This window comes from Neoarius graeffei, chromosome 11, assembly GCF_027579695.1.
Source record: "Neoarius graeffei isolate fNeoGra1 chromosome 11, fNeoGra1.pri, whole genome shotgun sequence".
Classification (NCBI taxonomy): Eukaryota; Metazoa; Chordata; class Actinopteri; order Siluriformes; family Ariidae; genus Neoarius; species Neoarius graeffei.
Window position 1 is genome coordinate 7,789,768 of NC_083579.1, and position 19,931 is coordinate 7,809,698.

At 41.5% G+C, this 19,931-nt stretch overlaps 2 protein-coding genes across 4 annotated transcripts in view; one reads left to right on the plus strand and one right to left on the minus strand.

Moving 5' to 3' along the window:
* si:ch211-15d5.11 (nuclear receptor coactivator 7) overlaps positions 1–8,497 on the plus strand; it is a 57,250-nt gene extending 48,753 nt beyond the window's left edge. For all 3 annotated transcript variants that reach the window (XM_060933348.1, XM_060933350.1, XM_060933351.1), the window contains 2 exons: positions 2,471–2,544; positions 7,347–8,497. In XM_060933348.1, the coding sequence (XP_060789331.1) occupies positions 2,471–2,544; positions 7,347–7,482 (210 nt within the window). In that variant the 3' untranslated portion in view covers positions 7,483–8,497. The remainder of the gene's footprint in view (positions 1–2,470; positions 2,545–7,346) is intronic.
* Positions 8,498–8,546: 49 nt separating this feature from the next.
* The window catches only part of selenon (selenoprotein N), a 35,397-nt gene continuing 24,012 nt past the window's right edge, over positions 8,547–19,931 (minus strand). The window contains exons 11-12 of the mRNA XM_060933352.1: positions 18,377–18,478; positions 8,547–14,788 (exon numbers count right to left, since the gene is read on the minus strand). Coding sequence (XP_060789335.1) covers positions 14,618–14,788; positions 18,377–18,478 — 273 coding nt within the window. The 3' untranslated portion in view covers positions 8,547–14,617. The remainder of the gene's footprint in view (positions 14,789–18,376; positions 18,479–19,931) is intronic.

Consider the following 19,931-nt stretch of genomic DNA (forward strand, 5'->3'; position numbering starts at 1 on the left):
TAACGAGACGCTTTTGGTAGCCATCAACAAGCTTCTTACAGAAGTCTGGTGAGATCATTTTAACCATAGTCCACATATTTTCAATAGGGTTGAAGTCAGGACTTGTTTTAAGGTTAACGTTAGCCTGCTTTATCCTCCCCAACCAGCTTCAATGTGTGTTTGGGGTCACTGTCCTGTTAGAACATCCAATTGTGTTTAAAGTTCATCTGTCTTGCTGTTGGTTTGTGGTTACACTGACGAATCCTTAGCTTCTTTTTCTATTCCATCCACTTTGTGCAATGCATCAGTTCCACTGGCAGCAAAACAGACCCAGAGTATGATGCTACCATCACCATGCTTCACAGTTGGTACAGTGTTCCTCTGTACCCCTGGTCAATCTTTGTTTCGCTGACCATAAAACTGTTCCTCCATAAGGCTTTATCTTTCACAATCGTTATGTGCCACAATACACTACCTCGGTCGTCTTTTCCTACAAGTTATGACACGGAAAAATCCCCAAAGCTGGGAGTTCCCATTTTAGAAGTCATGTATTTTGTAGACTGCCAGCTCCATGGCCAGTCTACCAACCTTAGTTTGATCATGAATCAAGAAAGATTACTCGGCCCAACATGTTTTGCAAGTTGATAATACTGATCCAAACGGTCGAGATGTATAGGTTCTGTCTTTTGCGAGGATGGGGATACCCTCAAAGATGCCAAAGCCCCTGTAAATGCTGCCTGGCTGAGATGGCGAAAAGTAACAGGTGTACTTTGCGACCGCAGGATGCCGACCAATCTGTAGGCGAAAGTATACAAAACTGTGGTACGCCCAGTAGCACTATATGGCTGCGAACGTTGGCCAGTCACTAAAACATGAACAAAGTCTACATGCCATGGAGATGAAAATGGTACAGTGGCCTCAAGGACTCTCGCTATTGGACCATGTGGAAAATACGGAAGTCTGTAGGAAAATGCAGGTGGTTCCAATCACTGCGAAGATGAGAGAGTGGTGCCCCTGATGGGATGGCCATATCATACGAAGCTCAGATGGAGCAGTGGCTAAATCTGCAACAGCACTGGACATCCCAGGCAAGCGACCATGTGGAAGACCCAAAAAGAGATGGGCTGACTCAGTAAAAAAGGACCTGAAGTCCACAAAAGCAAAACCAGAGGATGTCTTTGATAGGAGTAAGTGGAGACAGCTGAGCCAAACTGCGGACCCTACACCCACATGGAACTAATGCAAGGAAGAAGATATATTTCCAACTAAGAAGAGAACTTTTCAGTCTACTCCGCCCACACTGCCGTTTTGGAAATCGTATGATGCATTGCTGCGTGCTGATTGGTTGAAAGGTGAGTGACGTTGAATTAATCTGCAAGAAACCACACACCAATGCTTTGAATGTGAACTGTCAAAATGAGTAACAAAAACAGGACTAAAGGCTCACAACGATGCACCTTGTCATGGTATGGAAGGGTTGGAAATTAAACAAGTAGAACACAGTCTGTAGGTAAAACAGCACTGAACACCGTTTCGAGCTTTGGCCAATCAGCGCACAGGAATGCAATCACGTGATTTTCAATCATGGTGGCGCTAGAGGAGTAGATGAACAACTCGGCTCGATTCGGAAAAGCGGCAGCAGGGGACACTAATATTGATTTTTGAAGTTGCTGATGTGTTGATTCAGGAAACCTTTCTTGATTTATGATCAAATGGGGACCGACAGATTGTATGTGGAGTGGAGCATTCATGAATTACAGCTCTGGGGATTTTTTCCATGTCGTAACTTGTAGGAAACAAAGACTGAGGAGGATTGTGTATTGGGGCATGCGTTTTCCTTGTCCGTGTGATCAGCTGCAAACTCGTCGAGCTTGAAGGTGTCGATTTTGGAGCAGGGGCTTTTTTCTTGGACGGCAACCTCTGTCCATGGTGATGCAAAACTCCTGACTGTAAACAGTGACACTGGTGTTCCAGAAGCTTCCAGTTAATGGCAGGCCTGTGCCTTGGTGGTTCCTGACCATCCGAACCAGTTTCCTCTCAGCTGAGAGGGACAGTTTGGGTCTTCTTCCAGCAAAGTAGCTCCACTTGTACTTGCGTACAGTTGTTTGAACTGATGATCTTGGAATCTGCACTTGTTTAGAAATTCCTGAGTGTGTAAATCTATGATCCTGTTTCTCAGATCTGCACTGAGCTCCTGGGACCTTTCCCATTGTACGGTGTGTTGGTCAGTCCAATGAGTTCTGTTATTAAAGATGTATATTGTGCAATCATTCTGCCACTGAAAAATGCTAGTTATTTGACGTAAAGCTAATATAGCATGATTTACTTTGCCTGCATTTGTCACATGACTCACGAACAGGAAATGCTTTAGCAGTACAAAACGCAGAAAAGGGAGAGACTTGCTCTCAAATTAAGGCTTAGTTCATCTTTTTCAGTTTCCTTACTTCCTCTTCACCGTCATGTCTTGCTCTTTTTTTTGTCTCTCTCTCAGTGCTTCCACTGGACAGGTGAAAACTCCTTCTTCATTAAAGGGGACCTCGACTCCTTTGCCATCGGAGGTGGAAGGTACGAGCTCTTTGTAATCAAAACTTTTTTAGGTAAGGAGACCTTTGTTTCACATTTAAGGAAGGAGTCTCCAGTGTCAGTGATTTTTTTGTAACAGGAAGTTTTCCACCGCATCTTCAAGAGCGAGGAAAAGAGATGTTAGTGAAGGAATGACTGTTTGTTTATAGCTACTATAATGTAAGTAAGAACAGGAATGAACTTATTTCATGGACTTCTCAGCTTTTAAAAGTACTAAACTTATAATCGAAGGCAAATTGCTGTGGTATAAGAGGAATAAAACACGTGCTGTTCTTGGAAAATTATTTCATCAGCTCTCGGATGGTAACAGTAACTCGCACAACTCGGTGGTTTTGATTTATTTTCTTGTCGCAGTACACCTCCAGGTGTTTTATTCCTTACATGTTTATGCAGATGTGCAAGCGATGGTCGTATACCAAAGATAAACCTACCGAAGGAGTCGGAGTACATCAAGTTCAGAGACTTTACAGATGGAAACTTGCCACGACTTCTCACATGCCACACTTTTTATAAAGTAACTGTGCATTAACATAAATGTGTAATTTGACCGGGGTGCCCAAACTTTTGCATACATGGAGGATATTACACAGTTGTTTTGAAGATACGAAGTTTCACAAATGAAAATATTTTCAACACGAGAAGATAAACGTCATATCTTTGCACCACCGTGTCATGTTCTTTATATTATATTATATTGACACGTCCACAAAAAAACCGCAAACTAATTAAAAAATTTTATTTTGAACCGGTTCACCATTTTGACAACGTGCGTCTAGTCAGCGGGAAGACACGGAGAGTGATGTCATCGGCGTGAAATATTATCCATACAGGACACTTCTTTCATGGAATAAAAACGTGTTCTATTCCCTTCTAGCGGGTTTCATTCATTTGGTTTGCTAGCATGCAATATTGTTAGCATATCGCTTATCCTACGTGCATTACGTCACTCTACCCAATGGAGAATGGAGCGTTGAATATGGTTTACGATATTGCATGGTTGTCAAGACAACATGACGTCGGAGACGTAAAACTTCCGCGCTAGCGAGTGACTGATAATTTGTAAACAAACATGGCCGCCAGGTTTACTTCGTTAAATACGGAAGATTTTGAAAGAGAAAGATGTGTTGAACACTAGGGTGCATCAGTTGCCCTCACTTTCATAAAATCTGATGCATTTGTGTTCGGGTGTTCCTTTTCACCAATAAAGACATCCTGTAAAATTTTTTGACCATATTCAAAAGTGGCACCATGAGGTTCATTTTTTGCCAAAAAAACGCTTATTTTATGTTTTCGCGTAAGGTTTGAATCACAATGTCGGACTCCATTTATTGATTTCTTGTGAGCCAGAGATCATGTTAAGAACCTTTGCAAGGGATTGAGAAGCGTTAATGTGATTCATAATACATTTGTATTGTTTAAAAGTAGTTGAACAATGATTCAATGAACAGCTAAAACTCAAACTGTGCTTGATAATATATTTAGAATATGTACTAAAAATGTGTATCTAAGATATTTGGTATACTCTATAAGGTGCCATAATGTTTCATGAAAAGTGATCGAAATTTTGTCATGAAAGTCATAAAATAGCAGCTTTTTCCATAACTGAGCTCCTGGTGCCACCATTAAACTTTAGAATTTTGTCAAAATATTTCACCCAGTGTGTTTTCTTACCAAAAGGAACATAAAAACAAAAATGCATCATGATCGGAGGAACTTTTCATTTTAAAGGGGCAACTGATGCACCCTAATGAACACCTGAAAGGAATGTATATGGAGGATGATGGCTTTGACTCGTTTAATATCATGCTAGCTGAATGGAATATATCTGATATACTACCAAAAAAAAGCCAGGTAATATTGATTTAATATTATTTCAACACGAGAAGATAAACTTCCTATCTTCGAATCAGTGTGTGATATATATATATATATATATATATATATATATATATATATATATATATATATGAGTGATTCCACGCTTATGGGTAATATGGCGATATGCAGACATGGGTATATACAACGTGTTAACAATTAAATTTTACTCACAGTAGTGATGAATGATTTATTGCTAGTTATTAATTGTAACTTTGAGAGATAATTAAGATAAAATTAATGCTCAATCCATATTAAATCAAAAGTTATTAAATAATCATTTTGAAAAAATCGTCAGATTCACAAGAGCTGTTGGGGACATTCTCAGATGCATTATTTCACATGGCTCTCACATGGCTCTAATGCCTACTATCACTGAGTTTTGCATTTATAAATTCAATAAAGGGACGTACCTTTTGAATTTTATATATTGTTATATATATTTAAGTGTATATATATCGATTTAGAAACATTTGAAAATACGTTGAACAGACGTTTCCGTCCCGTCAAAAATGCACACGAAATGGGTAGATAATTAATTTTACCATACAAAGTTTGGATAATGGATATTTTTGAAAAATGGTAAAAAACACTTAGTTTTCTTATATAATGAACAGAGAACGTCTACGTTATTTTTTTATCAATTGTAATCGCTTTCAATGCGAGTGTTCGTAAATCCGTCAAACATTACGTTCTGTTCAATTACCGATTAAAAAAAAATTGCCCGGCTATTTAAGATATTGCTGTTTAGAGAGTATATATTTTTGTGCGGTCTTTTATTTGACGTCATCAAATCATGTGTACACAAGCAAGATGGCCGAAGCTAACAAGAGGTATGTTTCCCGTCAACGATATGTTTACCATCACGCTCCGTTACATTAACCAAGTCTGGACGTAACGTGTCTATCAATTCAAAGTATAGTCAACTCCTCGGCACCTGCTTAGTTTCAGTCCATTTCTAATCACTTATTTTAAGTAACATGTAGGTTAAGTACGATAAGATATACCTCAAAAATAGTTAATCTCGGTTTTCACGATTTGACATGTAAACAGACGTGATGTTGGACATGTTCAATCTGAACAGACGTATAATTTGACAGCGATAATTTTACCCATTAAAAACCCTAATATTTTGGATATGTAAGTCTGGGAGGCCTAGTTTAGAAACTGTGAAAGATGTTCTGTTTAACTGTAATCAAAACAAGGAAGGAATTATAATTTGATAAGCCTATGAGTTCCAAAATGATGTCTGTTCCATTACTTCTGTTACGATTGTCCATCTCGCGTCTGTTACAAATTAATTACAATCTAGCTATATACCATGTTAATCTTATTGAAAGAATGTGTATGTTTATTCTACTACACGTTTATTAATTATATTTGCTAAAACATCACCTTCCTATGTTTCAAAAAGCCAACCAGTCTTTTTACATTTTTGTATCAGACAATGTCATTCTATTGGTGTCAAACATTATTAAAAAAAGCTGATGTAGATCACACATCACATCACATTATCTCTAGCCGCTTTATCCTTCTACAGGGTCGCAGGCAAGCTGGAGCCTATCCCAGCTGACTACGGGCGAAAGGCGGGGTACACCCTGGACAAGTCGCCAGGTCATCACAGGGCTGACACATAGACACAGACAACCATTCACACTCACATTCACACCTACGGTCAATTTAGAGTCACCAGTTAACCTCACCTGCATGTCTTTGGACTGTGGGGGAAACCGGAGCACCCGGAGGAAACCCACGCGGACACGGGGAGAACATGCAAACTCCACACAGAAGGGCCCTCGCCGGCCCCGGGGCTCGAACCCAGGACCTTCTTGCTGTGAGGCGACAGCGCTAACCACTACACCACCGTGCCGCCCGCTGATGTAGATTGCTACATTAAAAAAACCCCTCACTGTTATATTCTAATATATCATTACTTTATCTATACATAATAAAATACAGTTATAAAATAATTCTACATTGTTAAAATTGAGAATCTGTATGTCCACAACACTTCCGTTACGTTCTGACTTTGGCATATAAATATGTTTTTATTACATCTCAGAAAATTAAAGTTATCTTTTAACATATCATTCATTAAAGATTACATGTTTTGTGACCTGATGGTAAAAAAAAAAGAAATGGTTGTAGGTGAATTTTTAAAAATAAGTTCATGTCCCCATTTCAGTACCCATAAGCGTGGAATCACTCATATATATATATATATATATATATATATATATATATATATATATATATATATATATATATATATGGGGTGGCACAGTGGTGTAGTGGTTAGCGCTGTCGCCTCACAGCAAGAAGGTCCTGGGTTCGAGCCCCATGGCCGGCGAGGGCCTTTCTGTGTGGAGTTTGCATGTTCTCCCCGTGTCCGCGTGGGTTTCCCCGGGTGCTCCGGTTTCCCCCACAGTCCAAAGACATGCAGGTTAGGTTAACTGGTGACTCTAAATTGAGCGTAGGTGTGAATGTGAGTGTGAATGGTTGTCTGTGTCTGTGTCAGCCCTGTGATGACCTGGCGACTTGTCCAGGGTGTACCCCGCCTTTCGCCCGTAGTCAGCTGGGATAGGCTCCAGCTTGCCTGCGACCCTGTAGAAGGATAAAGCGGCTAGAGATAATGAGATGATATATATATATATATATATATATATATATATATATATATATATATATATATATAATTTTGTAATATCGATACATTCACAAACAAATTTATCACTAATTTCCTCATGAGTGATGCATAGAGATTTGTCTCGGATGAAAAATGAGTGGTGTATTTCCCAGTAAAACACTCAGGTCTCTATAATAACTTTGATATGTAAAATAAATTGATTACTGGGGGAAAAAAAAAAACCCATTCACACTCAAGTATCTTTCCTCCCCTCCCTCGGCAGTGGACACTTTGGCCTGTGGCTAGACGAGGCTCTGTACGTTGGCAGGAGCAGCCCGTGTTACACCTTTAACAACTGCAGCCTCTCTGAGAAGAGCGACTTCCGGGTGCTGGAGCTCGAGGCCTGGACCTTCTGGTGATCTCACAGTGAAAAGGCAAGTTTGGTGGTGGTGGAGCGAGAACGAGGATCAAGACTATTCCCGACATCTTTAAGACCTACCTGTCGGCGTTTTGTGTGAAGGAAAAGCCCTATTAGATTTACACGGGTTACTGACGCACATGACCTCGATGAGAGAGAAATTTGACTGCTTTTCCTCACCTTCACAGCTCAGATATGATACGAGCGCTAACGTCCCTGTGAACTAGCTTCTTAGCCGCGAATCAGTTCACGTTGTCTTTTCCTTCTAAAACAGGAAGTGATGTGCTGGAGATAAGCCACACCTCCCGGTCAGTTTACTGAGCGAGCCAGTTCAATCGCAGTCCTCGAGGGTTTTTTTTTTTGGTCACTTCTTCTTTTTATATGGTATTGCGAACACCAAGCGACGGGGACAAACGCCTCCGAAGGATGAGTTTTGATTCCGCTTTAAGGTTTGTCTCTGTTCGGAGCCCAGATGATGGAACGAATTTGATCAAGCTGCCTTTAAATGAAGACTGAAGCCCCTGTGAGGACTTGAACATGCTCTAAACCTGCACTGATGATGATAAATGAAGCAGAATACATGACACACACACATGCACCTCGGTTACAGGATTTTGTCTGTATTAGTGAGTTTTTTTTTTTTTTTAATTCACTAACTGCTTAAATAACTTGCATTAAATACTGAAAAGCACTCTTTACAATACCCAAGGGGTAAAACCTGAAGGTGTGAACATGATAAATAGGAATATTTATTAGTTTTAGGGATAAATTGATTTGGATTTGCACCGAATTGGTTTTCCTCCCAAGGACAAGCCATCATCGCGGCTCTAACGCACGGAGACGGTCTGTTACCAAGTTCCACGAGCTGCATTTATTTAAAGGAAGAAGTGGAAGGTTTGAAATCAAACCTGTGTTTAAAAAGGGAATTGTTAATAAGTGGAATCACGACTACAACTTTAACATCACTGTAACTATTCTATACAAATAAACAATAAATGTGAACCTTCCTAAGAGAACGTACTGATGTGTTTATTTAAAAAAAAAAAAAAGATTCCAGACATGAAGTTAAAAAAAAAAGTAGCAAAGCTCTTTATTTTCTGCTCCGTTCATACAGTGAATACAAACAGACATGACACTTCAGATTTAAAAATAAAAATACGCCCAGTTTTCTGCTTACGACAGCTGTAGTTGATGATTCACGTCCAACGTTTGCACTTGATGCTAGGACGCTAACCTCTCTAACAAACAAAAGAAGCCATTTAAAAAAAAAAATCACTTTGGACCAAAACGTTTTGGTACAAAATCTACAGCCAGTAATTCAGTAATGTCACTAAGATGCGATGGGACAAAGTAGGACTTCCGGTCAGCTGTGACCCATGTGGCGGCCATCTTGGAAAACAGAAATCCCTTTTATTTGGGACAAAGTAGGACTTCCGGTCAGCTGTGAACCATGTGGCGGCCATCTTGGAAAACAGAAATCCCTTTTATTTTTTTCCCCCTCCTGGACCTCGTTTATCAAATTTATCATTAGCCAACCCGAACTGAAAAATTCCAATAACGCAGCTCAGCCACTGCATCGTAGTCCTAATTGAACTAGCCTGATTTTCTCTTAATTTATGGATACGTTTAACGTTTTTTTTCCATTTTCATATGAAATTTACGTAACCTGGATATCTAACAAACCCGCTCTGCCACCACAGTATCTGCATAAATCGCCGAGTTGAAAGAAACGCCAGCGTGCCTTGGTTTGACGAGGTAAATTTGCAATTACTGCGAATTTCAACCACTCGAAGGTCGAGCCACTGAGCTTTCACGTCTAATAGAACAGATACGGCACCTAAACTTCGTACGCAAAAAATGCAGATACCGCAGTTTGCTTTTGCATGGCAGCAACTGTTTTTCCAAATTTTAAACCCCTGATGATATCACTTCACAACAAGATCATCGTAGCTTAACGATGTTTGAAAGAAAAGCCTGGATTTGACTTGCTTTTAGCTACAAACGTCCGTACACAAGATGGCTGCCTGGCGCAATACCAGCATAAACAGTAGGAGGCAGTATAACAACTAACCAACCAAAGCTAGCTTTGTGTCTCAGATCGTGTACTTTCTGTACTATTCTTGGGTTTCACGTGACGTCGCATCCGCCTCATTAATTATTCAAAGGTCAGTCGACAAAGCGTTTGTACGGAAAAGGTGCATTGCTTGCATGAAAAATACGTCTTACGCTTGCGTTGTTCGAATCGAGCAAACTATGAAACTGATTAGTTCACGGGGAACCCTGAAGAAACTTAAAGGGTGAACAAACACAGGATTTCACAAAAAGACGTCACGAAAGGTGGCTTTCAAACCTCTCGGTGAAATCGAAAAGAGCCGAGTCGAAGCATGCTCGAGTTTCACGCGGTGAAAGGTTTGTATTTCCCTCTCAACTACGTCCTTAGTATTTTCCAAGTACTTGCTGTGTGTCGTTATTTTACGATTTTTTTTTTTAAAGTCACAAAGCGCTAAAGTCCCCAGCTGTTTTGTTTCCTCCTCACTCCTCAAAGTCCAAACGCATGAAGGTCGCGACAAAATTCTTCCCCAGCCGTACGGTTACAATGCACCGTGATCGCTTGTTCTCCGTCTCGTTTAACTAAGATCCAGGTCTTTAAAGGGGTTTCTGATGATCTTTGTGAATGATTTACCTGAGAGATAAGAGCCAAGACAAGTGAGAATCAAGCCAACTGTTGGTTGTTTGCGCTTTGTTGTAAAGACGCGAATGAAAAGCTTAAAAAAAAAAAAAAATTACACGGGCAAAAACAATACAGGGTTCATTCGGCAGCGACTTGATAGTGAGGTCCTTTACCCAGCCACAAAGCCTCTGTATTCTTCCACGCTTTCATCTGTTTTGCGGTGTAGAAGGACGTCTGCAACACCAGATAGTTCGAGATGTCGTCGGGGAACTCGACTGAAGGCTAGTTTGAGATCGTATAACAAATCCTTCTTTCCCAGACTGTACGGGTCGATTCCATTGCACCCAGCAATCTTCTGAATAGATCTAAAGCCAGCGGCGGCTTCTCGATTACGAGCGTCCTCTGATAACTTATCGCTAGTTGTTTGCGCTACGGCAGCCGTTTTACCGGAAGTGAAATCGCTAAGAAAAGTCACATGACCTGAAACCTAAGAATGTACTTTTTGAATTTTAAAACCTTCTCGTGATGTCTTTAAACTTGCCGAAAGCTCTATTTTTGTGTACGTTTTCTCGACTGTTGAATGGAGATCAAATCGGAGACTTTAGAGTATAAACTGATTTTAAGTGTCCGAAACTCTGGACGTGGAGTTTTGATAGCTGTTGTCGGTTAGCCTCATAGCTCAAGTGCAAAACTTTTAAGAAGCAAACGCGAGAGATTTGTTTGCCCAAGTTACAAGACGTGCAGATTTGATTTGGAGGCAAATTGCTACTTCATTACTGAGGTTACGGTCTCCTGGGCAAAACCGTAAACTCCGTTTTACCTCAAACGTCCTTTGATCGTCTTTGGCAGGGTCTTTAAAATGGTACTTAAAAAAAAAAACACGTCAGAGTAACTGTAATATAATTGACTTTTCTGATAAATTCTTTCCAAAAAAACCTGATTTGTTCCAGGAAGCAGTAGCTTTGAACCCAAATCTGAGGGAAATAACAATTTTGCATAGTTAATACTGATCATGACAAGATGAGACAAAACGCCGATCTAGCGGTTGTGTATGTGTGTTTGGACTGGAACAAAGACATCAGGCCTGGTCTCGCCCCAATGAGCTTTCAGAGCAGGCCATCACAAACTGCTCCATCCAAGGACACGCACTTCCTTCACAGAATGCACTGAGCAGCTACTGTTGTACCGGTGTCCATGGAAACAAACTCAAATATACGAATAAGAATATGAACGTGTGTTACACGTCAAAGCAAAAATGACAAAATTGTTCAGAAACGATAAATATATATGCTGATAAAATGACATGGAATTGACATTTTATTAAAACACAGCATGATAAGAGTGTCTGTTTAAAGAGTTTGCCGTTTTTACTGTATGATCTGAGGTCCAGTTTTGCTGTTTCAGACAAAAACATCACACATCAGGGCTCGACGTTAATGGTAGTCCGACTGTCCGGGACAACCAAATGTTCGGTTCTGAATATTTGTTAATCACCATTTTTATAGAAATTATTCCATCAAAACTAGTTCAATCCCCTCAATGATCCGGTCGTGTTACTGTTTATGAAATTCCAGGGAAGCAGAGTCCAGCAGGTAGGTGTGTGTGTGTAAATAATATATATAAAAATTAATAAAAAAATTCACATTGTAATATCTAGTTATAGATTATTAGACTCAAGAAATCGGAGAAATGGTGATCAATAAAATAAATCGCCATGGTGAATCTTTTCATTCATTTAGGACTTTTTTTTTTTTGTATGGGTCACATTAGGGCTGGAAAAAAAAAAACGTGAGTTCGTTCACAGCGTGATTCTGTCCCCCTGATCATTTCCGATTCGTTTTCTTTACGTTAATTTATATTTCAGGATTTAACTTTATTTCCTGCAGAAGTTTTGCATGTGGGTGAGTCTAACTCTTTTAAAACTGCAGATCAGGTAATGGGTTCGAACACGCGCACCATAATGCGGCTTTGGATGGTTTCTGTTCATTGTCCAAGTTTTATTGAAAAATTAAAGTGTAATGATTGATAACAATACCTGCTTTTTGAGAAACTTTTTTAATCGCTTTCCTGTCATTGAACTAGTAAATACATGGGAATAAAAAGGGTCTGGTTAGGACGGACGAGGGGATTGACGTTAAAGCCGAGCCCTGATTGTAAAAGGTTTCTTTGATCGTCAAGATGTGACGAGTGGCCTGTTGAGTGCGACTGCCACCCAAGGACATTTCATTCTGGGAATGTGAGAAATGTTTGATTTAAAAAAAAAAAAAAAAATCCCAGCGTGTTGGCACTCTTGTCTAAAACCCACCAAGAAGATGACGGTACAGGATCTTGTAGGACAGCGAGGAATATGGTGAAACAAATAAAGCATGCTAACAAACAGAAGAAATATCCTTATAATAATAAAGTGTATGATAAGAATAATTTCTGCTCGAGCTGATGAAACAAAACGACGTTCTGTTTAGTTAGAGGATCTTCCTCGTATAACCCGAGTCTGTTCCAGAATTCAGCCAGGATTTTCTACAGCGTGAACGTTACACCATTTCGTCGATCAAGTTGCGTTATAGCTACTATACGTGACGTAGCAAGACGGATATACACTCACCGGCCACTTTAATAGGAACCTGTTCTTGGCTGCAGGAGTGGAACCCGATGTGGTGTTCTCTCTCTGTTGCATGCTGAGATGCTTTTCTGCTCACCACGGTTGTAAAGAGTAATTTATATGAGTTACTAAATCCTTCCTGGACGGGAAAGGGGGACGGGGACCTCGAACCAATCTGGCCGTTTTCTGATCTCTGATCAACAAGGCGTCGGTTTCCACCACCAGAACTGTCGAATGTCTCTCAATGTTTTTTGTTTTTCGCACCTTTTTTTAGTGTAAACTCTAGAGACTGGTGTGTGTATGTGATAACCCCAGGAAGGAGACCAGCAGTCCATCTGGCTCAAACCAACAGCCAGCGACGGTGGAAGAAACTCGCACTTTGAGATCACAATTTTTCCCATTCTGATGGCTGAACTCTGTGAACGTTAATTAGCTGAAGCTTTCGATTTGTGTCTGCGTGATTTTATGCATCAAGGGATCGGCTGATTGGAGAACTGCATCAAACAGCAGGTGGGTGCATGCATGGATGTTCCTAATAAAAGTGACCAGGGTGTACGTGTGTATATATAAATAAAATATGCATGTGCGTGCCTGATCGGTTTGTAATTAGATATCGGGTATTAATGCTAGGACTTCAGGTTGAGATACGGTACACGCAAAACCGAATCCACTATTAGAAGTTTGGTGTCTAAGGGCCCGTTTACACGAGGACGCTGTCGGGTAAAAACGACTAAATATTTTATCGGAAGTGCCTTTCGTCTACACGGGGACGGCGTTTCTGAGGCTGAAAAACGGAAAAAATTGAAAACGCCTTCCAGAGTGGATAAGTTAAAAACAGCCCCCGTTGCATATCTGTCTAAACTACCCAATACGCGAAACTCTGCTCGGATCTGCTCACGTCGGGTACGCGTTTACGTCATACATATGTCATATACTGTACATGCCAGCCCAGTAAGTAAAAAAGTAAGAGCATGTCTGATTACATCGATCCAACGGACCTTCAAGCTGCTCTGGCAGCTTTAATAAACGTCCAGGAGTCCTTCGAACATCTATACCGAATCTGCACATATACCGTTAATGAACAGAGGTGGGTATAGTATGCTCTTACTTTTTTACTTACTTACCATAGCCAGAGTAGTCAAAGTTTTCGCGGTGCAGATCAGACAAGACGGAAGACGTTGCGCATGCGTGCAGACATAGCGGAGGTCTTTCACAGCACCACCTAGCCGCCTGGCATGCACATCCAATTGAATTCCACACATTTACGCGTCACCGTATAGACGCAGATTTCCTCCTTGAAAACGGTCGTGTAGACGCGGAAAAAAGTGAGAACGAAAACGGACTTTTGCGTTTTTGTTTCAGACCGTCCCCGTGTAAAGTGGGCCTAAAACATCTTTTCATTTAGTTTTTTTTTTTTTAATTTTAGCTAGATTATTCCTCATCTCTAGTGCAAAACTAAAATAACACTGGACACCAAACATATCTTGATTGACTGACTATATTTCAGGTCCAGCTTGAATTTTTCTTTCTTTCGGCTGAACTATTCCTTTAATTAAATTCCTTTTTTTCTTCTTCAGAGCTGGAGGAGTGAAGAACATCTATTGTTCGCTTGTTCAGTATAAAATTTCATAACCAGAACATTACATTTCAACCCAGGTCTCTCTCTCTCTGACACACACGCACACAAAGTTACCTTATTCACTGTATTATTGTGTAGAAAAATCGGCAGTCACTTCCTACAAGACTACAAGGAGAGAAATTCCCAGAATTCAGTGCAGCACAAGGGCAAGTTAAGAAGTTCCCACTGATGTGGGTGTGTGAGAGGTGGACAAGTCTCGCTGATAGCTGTGAGGTGTGTGTTGTGTTTTATGATGATGACTGGAGGTAAGCTTTGGCCTTGTCCAGCCCCTCCTGTAGGAATCGGATGTACATGGAGGTGGACGGGTCCTCGAACCTGCCCGAGAAGCTGAACCCCGGCTCGTCCTCCGGCTTCATGGATGTCTGATCCAGGAAGTTGTTAGCGTTAATGTGGTGAACCTGGAGTATGGAGAAACAAACGGTGCAAAAAAATATATTAGCGGAGATTTCTATGAATCAGATTCTTTAAGAGGAGCTCGTTCAGAAACGAGTCTGCCAACGAGTGACTGGGTCATTAATTTAATTAACAGGCCCATGTTTTCTCATATTAGATCCATATTTTTAATATGTGTATGTGTTATAACATTACTTCCGCTTCCTCCCCTTGAAATCTTTAAGTGGTTATAAGTAGCAGCTAGAAGGTTGGGAGTTCAAATCCCAAAACACGAGCAAGTGTTAAATCCAGAATAAAACAGCTCAGATCATCAAACGTTATGTATTTATATTATGACAATTTCCCCTCACCACGCTGAAATCTTTAAATGCTCGTAAGCAAGCAAGTAGCCAAAAGATTGAGTTCAAATCCCAAAACAGGAGCCAGTGTTAAATCTAGAATAAACAGCTCCGCTTTTCATCTCGCATTATGTATGTTACTACATTAATTCCTGCTCCCCCTCCCCCCAGTGACCTCTTTAAATGGTTGTAAGCAAGTAGCCAAAAGGTTGAGAGTTCAAGTCCCAAAAACACGAACAAGCGTTAAATCCAGAATAAACAGCTCAGATCAAACATTATATATTTCTATTATGACAATTTCCCCTCCCTGCAATGAAATCTTTAAATGGTTGCGAGTTCAAATCCCAAGACACAAACGAGTTAAAACCAGAATAAACGGCTCAGATCTTCATCGCTACAAATGCATGGCAGAACTTCACCACGAGACAAAAGACACAGGAAGGTATAAACAGAAACTAAATCAAGGACAGAAAATATCCCGTTTCCACCAGGGCCTGAACCTGAACCAGCTCTTCAGGTTTCGACAGCCAAAGAACAGGAAAACCAGTTCCAGAAAACTGGCACCAAAACTTTGCTGGTCAAGAACCAAGAACAGATTACGTCAGGGACTGGGGACGGAATTATCATGACGGGGTCGTGATACGGGATTACTGTATACAGTAATGCAACAACATGGCTCTGTGATGGATCTCTAGCATGTAGAAAAGCAAACCGGGTCATAGAAGGTTTGCGAGTTGAACCAACTCTGAATCAGCACTAGCACCTGGCTTGTGTTGGTGGAAACAGAGAGGTTGTAATGAATAGTCAGGATATACAAAAAAAAAAAAACACACCAGGGGCGGCACGGTGGTGTAGTGGTTAGCACTGTCGCCTCACAGCAAGAAGGTCCAGGTTCGAGCCCCGTGGCCGACGAGGGCCTTTCTGTGCGGAGTTTGCATGTTCTCCCCGTGTCCGCGTGGGTTTCCTCTGGGTGCTCCGGTTTCCCCCACAGTCCAAAGACATGCAGGTTAGGTTACCTGGTGACTCTAAATTGACCGTAGGTGTGAATGGTTGTGTGTCTGTGTCAGCCCTGTGATGACCTGGCGACTTGTCCAGGGTGTACCCCGCCTTTCGCCCGTAGTCAGCTGGGATAGGCTCCAGCTTGCCTGCGACCCTGTAGAACAGGATAAAGCGGCTAGAGATAATGAGATGAAACTGTAGGTACAGCCACCGTCCCGTCCAGAACTACAAATCCCATCAACCAACTTCCGCGATGACCTACGTCACGTCCTCCATGACTCTATAAGTGACCCGGAAACCCTCAGCTCGTTTTCTCTCGTCGGTGGACATTCGTGTCATACAGACATAGAGAGACACCTGCTCATCAGAACATCCAAAATCAAGACGTCTGCCTTGCCAGAAAAGAAGACTCGGTGCGCTTTCGTATATACCACTGGCCACGGTAAAAGAGTACTTAAGTCGCACCGTCTCACTAAATTGAGTTACAACCGGTTTTTATTTGATTATTATAAGTAACGTTACGACTGCAGCCCAAGCAGTTAATTAAAAGTTAGAAGCGACCGGATTCCTTCTGACTTAATCGCTGTGCACAATGCTTGATCAGAGACTTTTCCTCACGAATGACGAGGTTCGGACCAAGGAATTCTCTGCGCCTTTTTACAGGAGCAACCCACGAGCTTCTGTGAACCCCGCGAAACTTCGGGACAGCTTTGCATATCCTGCATAGAGATATCGATTACTGGAAGTAAGACTGGCATTTGGGCAAATTAGTCTTAAGGCCTCTGCATGCTCTTGCGACAAGGCTTTCGCAGATAGCTTTTCACAGACAGTTGTAATTTATCGTTGAGCGGGGAGTATAGGCGTGTATAGGCGTGCGCGATGTTATTCACCTCCACAATGCAAGGGGGCACGAAGTCGCGAAATCGCTAGGAGTAGTTGGTGGGTGTGGTTAGTGGAGTGTTTATCTTCCGGTTACTGAGCAACAGGTCATTCAACACCGCTGTCCTTTATAATGCGCTGTCCTTATAATGACTTGAACTGGAGTCGTATAGATGTACGTACTTCCTCGATCAACTGCTCTTCATGCTGCTCCATCTTCGCTCGCGTTTTTAAAAATGGTGGTCGTGAAAACAAAACAAACCGGGGAAGTAGGGAAGCGGAAGTGCGTGTACAGCGGATGTAGAGTGGACCAATCACAGCCCTCATCTGCGACGCTGTCTGCGGTGGTCACAAATTTTGGGAGGTGCGCGCAGAGCGTCTGCGAAGGGGGGGGGGCTTCACAGACGCCATCTGCGAGGACTGGGTTGTCAGCATAAATTGGCCCTTAGGAATTAGCTTTATGAAGTAGTGTGAATTTAAACTCAGGAACTGTTTAATTGTGCACACTGTAGACAGCGTTGAGTTGATCATTGTGGTTCTATATTGTTCTCTCAGTTGTTTTAATAGGTTGTTGCATGCTTTTCTCTATCCTTTCTAACACCTTTAATTTCATTATTACACATATTTTGACCTCATCAAGATTTCAGTGGATTTGGTAATGTTATAAGCTAGTGGGATTAGCATCCATGACATATTCCTTTGTCTCAAAAGACCACGAGGTGATTCTCCCCCCTCCACCTGAGATAACGTTCCAATCTCTGAGTTAGTTGCTGCGCACATTCAAACTCTCTTCGTCTCCTCCCCTCTCTCCCCTCGCACACAGACACACGCCTCACTGTTTTGCTGCTGACCATATTGAATGTATGCAACTGTTATCACCCATTTAGTATCATTGCTATAATAAATTCAATTATTCTGTTAAACTGTGCTTGTTTGTCCGTTGTTTTGCTACTGTATTTTTGAAGTCACACAATCTCAAAGAACTCCAAATTGCCTTCACCCAAGTGTATATGAATGCTATTGGCTGTAGTGTCTATGTAATATGGTAAGTAATACATTATTGCTGCATTGGTAGTATAATTTAGCTGTTTGGTAATTTATTATTAAACACCAAAATTAATGGTATTATTAATGAGACTGATTTAATGAGACTGATCACTTAAGACCAATAGCACCTACAAAACCCACACCACCACATGAGGTGCATTCATGACCGAGGCAAGATCAAGTTTTTATTTAACACTACACTTTGGTGAAATATATTTATCATTTCTTAAATTTGAGGTACCAAAGATGCATCATTGGCTGGCAAAACTCAATTTTTGGTGAAAACCCGATTTCATCCACAATAATGTTCAACAAAATTCCCAGACCTACCACTGTCCCATTAGGCAACGCCACCATCATTTCCACAGGGAAGCTGTACTGCTCCAGGTGTAAACGCGCCTTCTGACTCAAATCCAGGTTCTTCTTGTCAGCCTGCACACAATCACATGGCACTACATTAACAGCATTTAGCAGACGCTCTTATCCAGATCGACATACAACACACCCCATTTGGGGGTTAGGTCAAGGGCACTTCAGCCATTCCTGCTGGTCTAGGGAATCAAACCAGTGACCTTTTGGTCCCAAAGCTGCTTCTCTAGCAATTAGACCATGGCTTCCCCAGTGGTAGGTTGAGCACAACCCTACACCATTATAAACAAATCTTGGCGCAGGGTGCTTTGGTCCAGATGGTGGTCTCTTGACCTGACTTGGAAAACAGATGATCCGATCGGACACAAAGGAGTTTGAAGGAAGGTTTGTTTGACTGGATATTTTCAATACAACGTTTGTGGTTGGCCTTGTGTGAGCAAAGCCGGCCTTGTTGCACGAGTGGACAAAGCAGCATTACTCGAAACAGAGTCTGCATCCATCCATGGGGTTGAACCAACTCTAAAAACAGGATACGTCTTCCACAAACACTAATCAATCAATCAATCATTCTTGTTGGAACAACTTGTGTGCCAATATAGGGGGAGAAATAGCTCACTGTAACAAGAACACCCTTACCTGTCTTAGCAAGGATTGGTAACTATCGAGTCTACCTTGCAGTCTAGATTAATCATCAGTAATGCAGACGAAATAAAGATGGGTAATGAGGAGGTGGTTTGTCTTCACTGTAGATTTGGAGGTGGAAAAATCAAGAGAACTTGAGCTGCTTGGGTGACTTGACTGTATGCCATAACTATGTAACACCGTTAAAGTGGAATTTTCTTGCTTGCCCTCCTAACACGTGACACGATTGCTCGGGAAGTAAAAAGCACGTTTCTGAAAACTTCCCCACTTCTGGAAGTTGTGTTGTGACCAAAAATAAGGTCTTAAAAGCAGCCACATCCTGCATGGCAGTGCCTAGACCTTGCTTGGAGCTAGTCTGGAATTGAGAATTAAGACAACTCCTTCAATCCGCTAGTCTAAGGGTTCACCTTGGGCTCACACCCTCATGGCCCCCTTCCTGGGGATACAGGTGAAGTTGCCGGGCAGCAGCAGCGATGGGGTATGCAGCCGGAGGCATTTTTGGCAATAGTACCACTGTTGACGTTTGGCAATGGTTGCTGGTGCAGGGCATATGAGGTTCAACCGAGCATGTACTACAGGTCAAGTACCCTGATGATGATGATGATCCTTTGGGGTCGAATGTGACCATGACTTCAATTTGGTGGGTAGCGGTTGTGGGTCCAGAAGTGACTAATGAGGCCAATCCGGGCTTTGAAGGTACACCCACATGTCAGGCACATGTAGGTAGGTGCTGTTTTATTTGTTGGATCCCCATTAGCTGTGGCAATGCCACAGCTATTCTTCCTGGGGTCCACTATTCAATAAAAATCATCTCCACAAAATTATGTCATTAAAAGTTACAAATGAAGCTTAAACAAGACAATCAGATAACAAC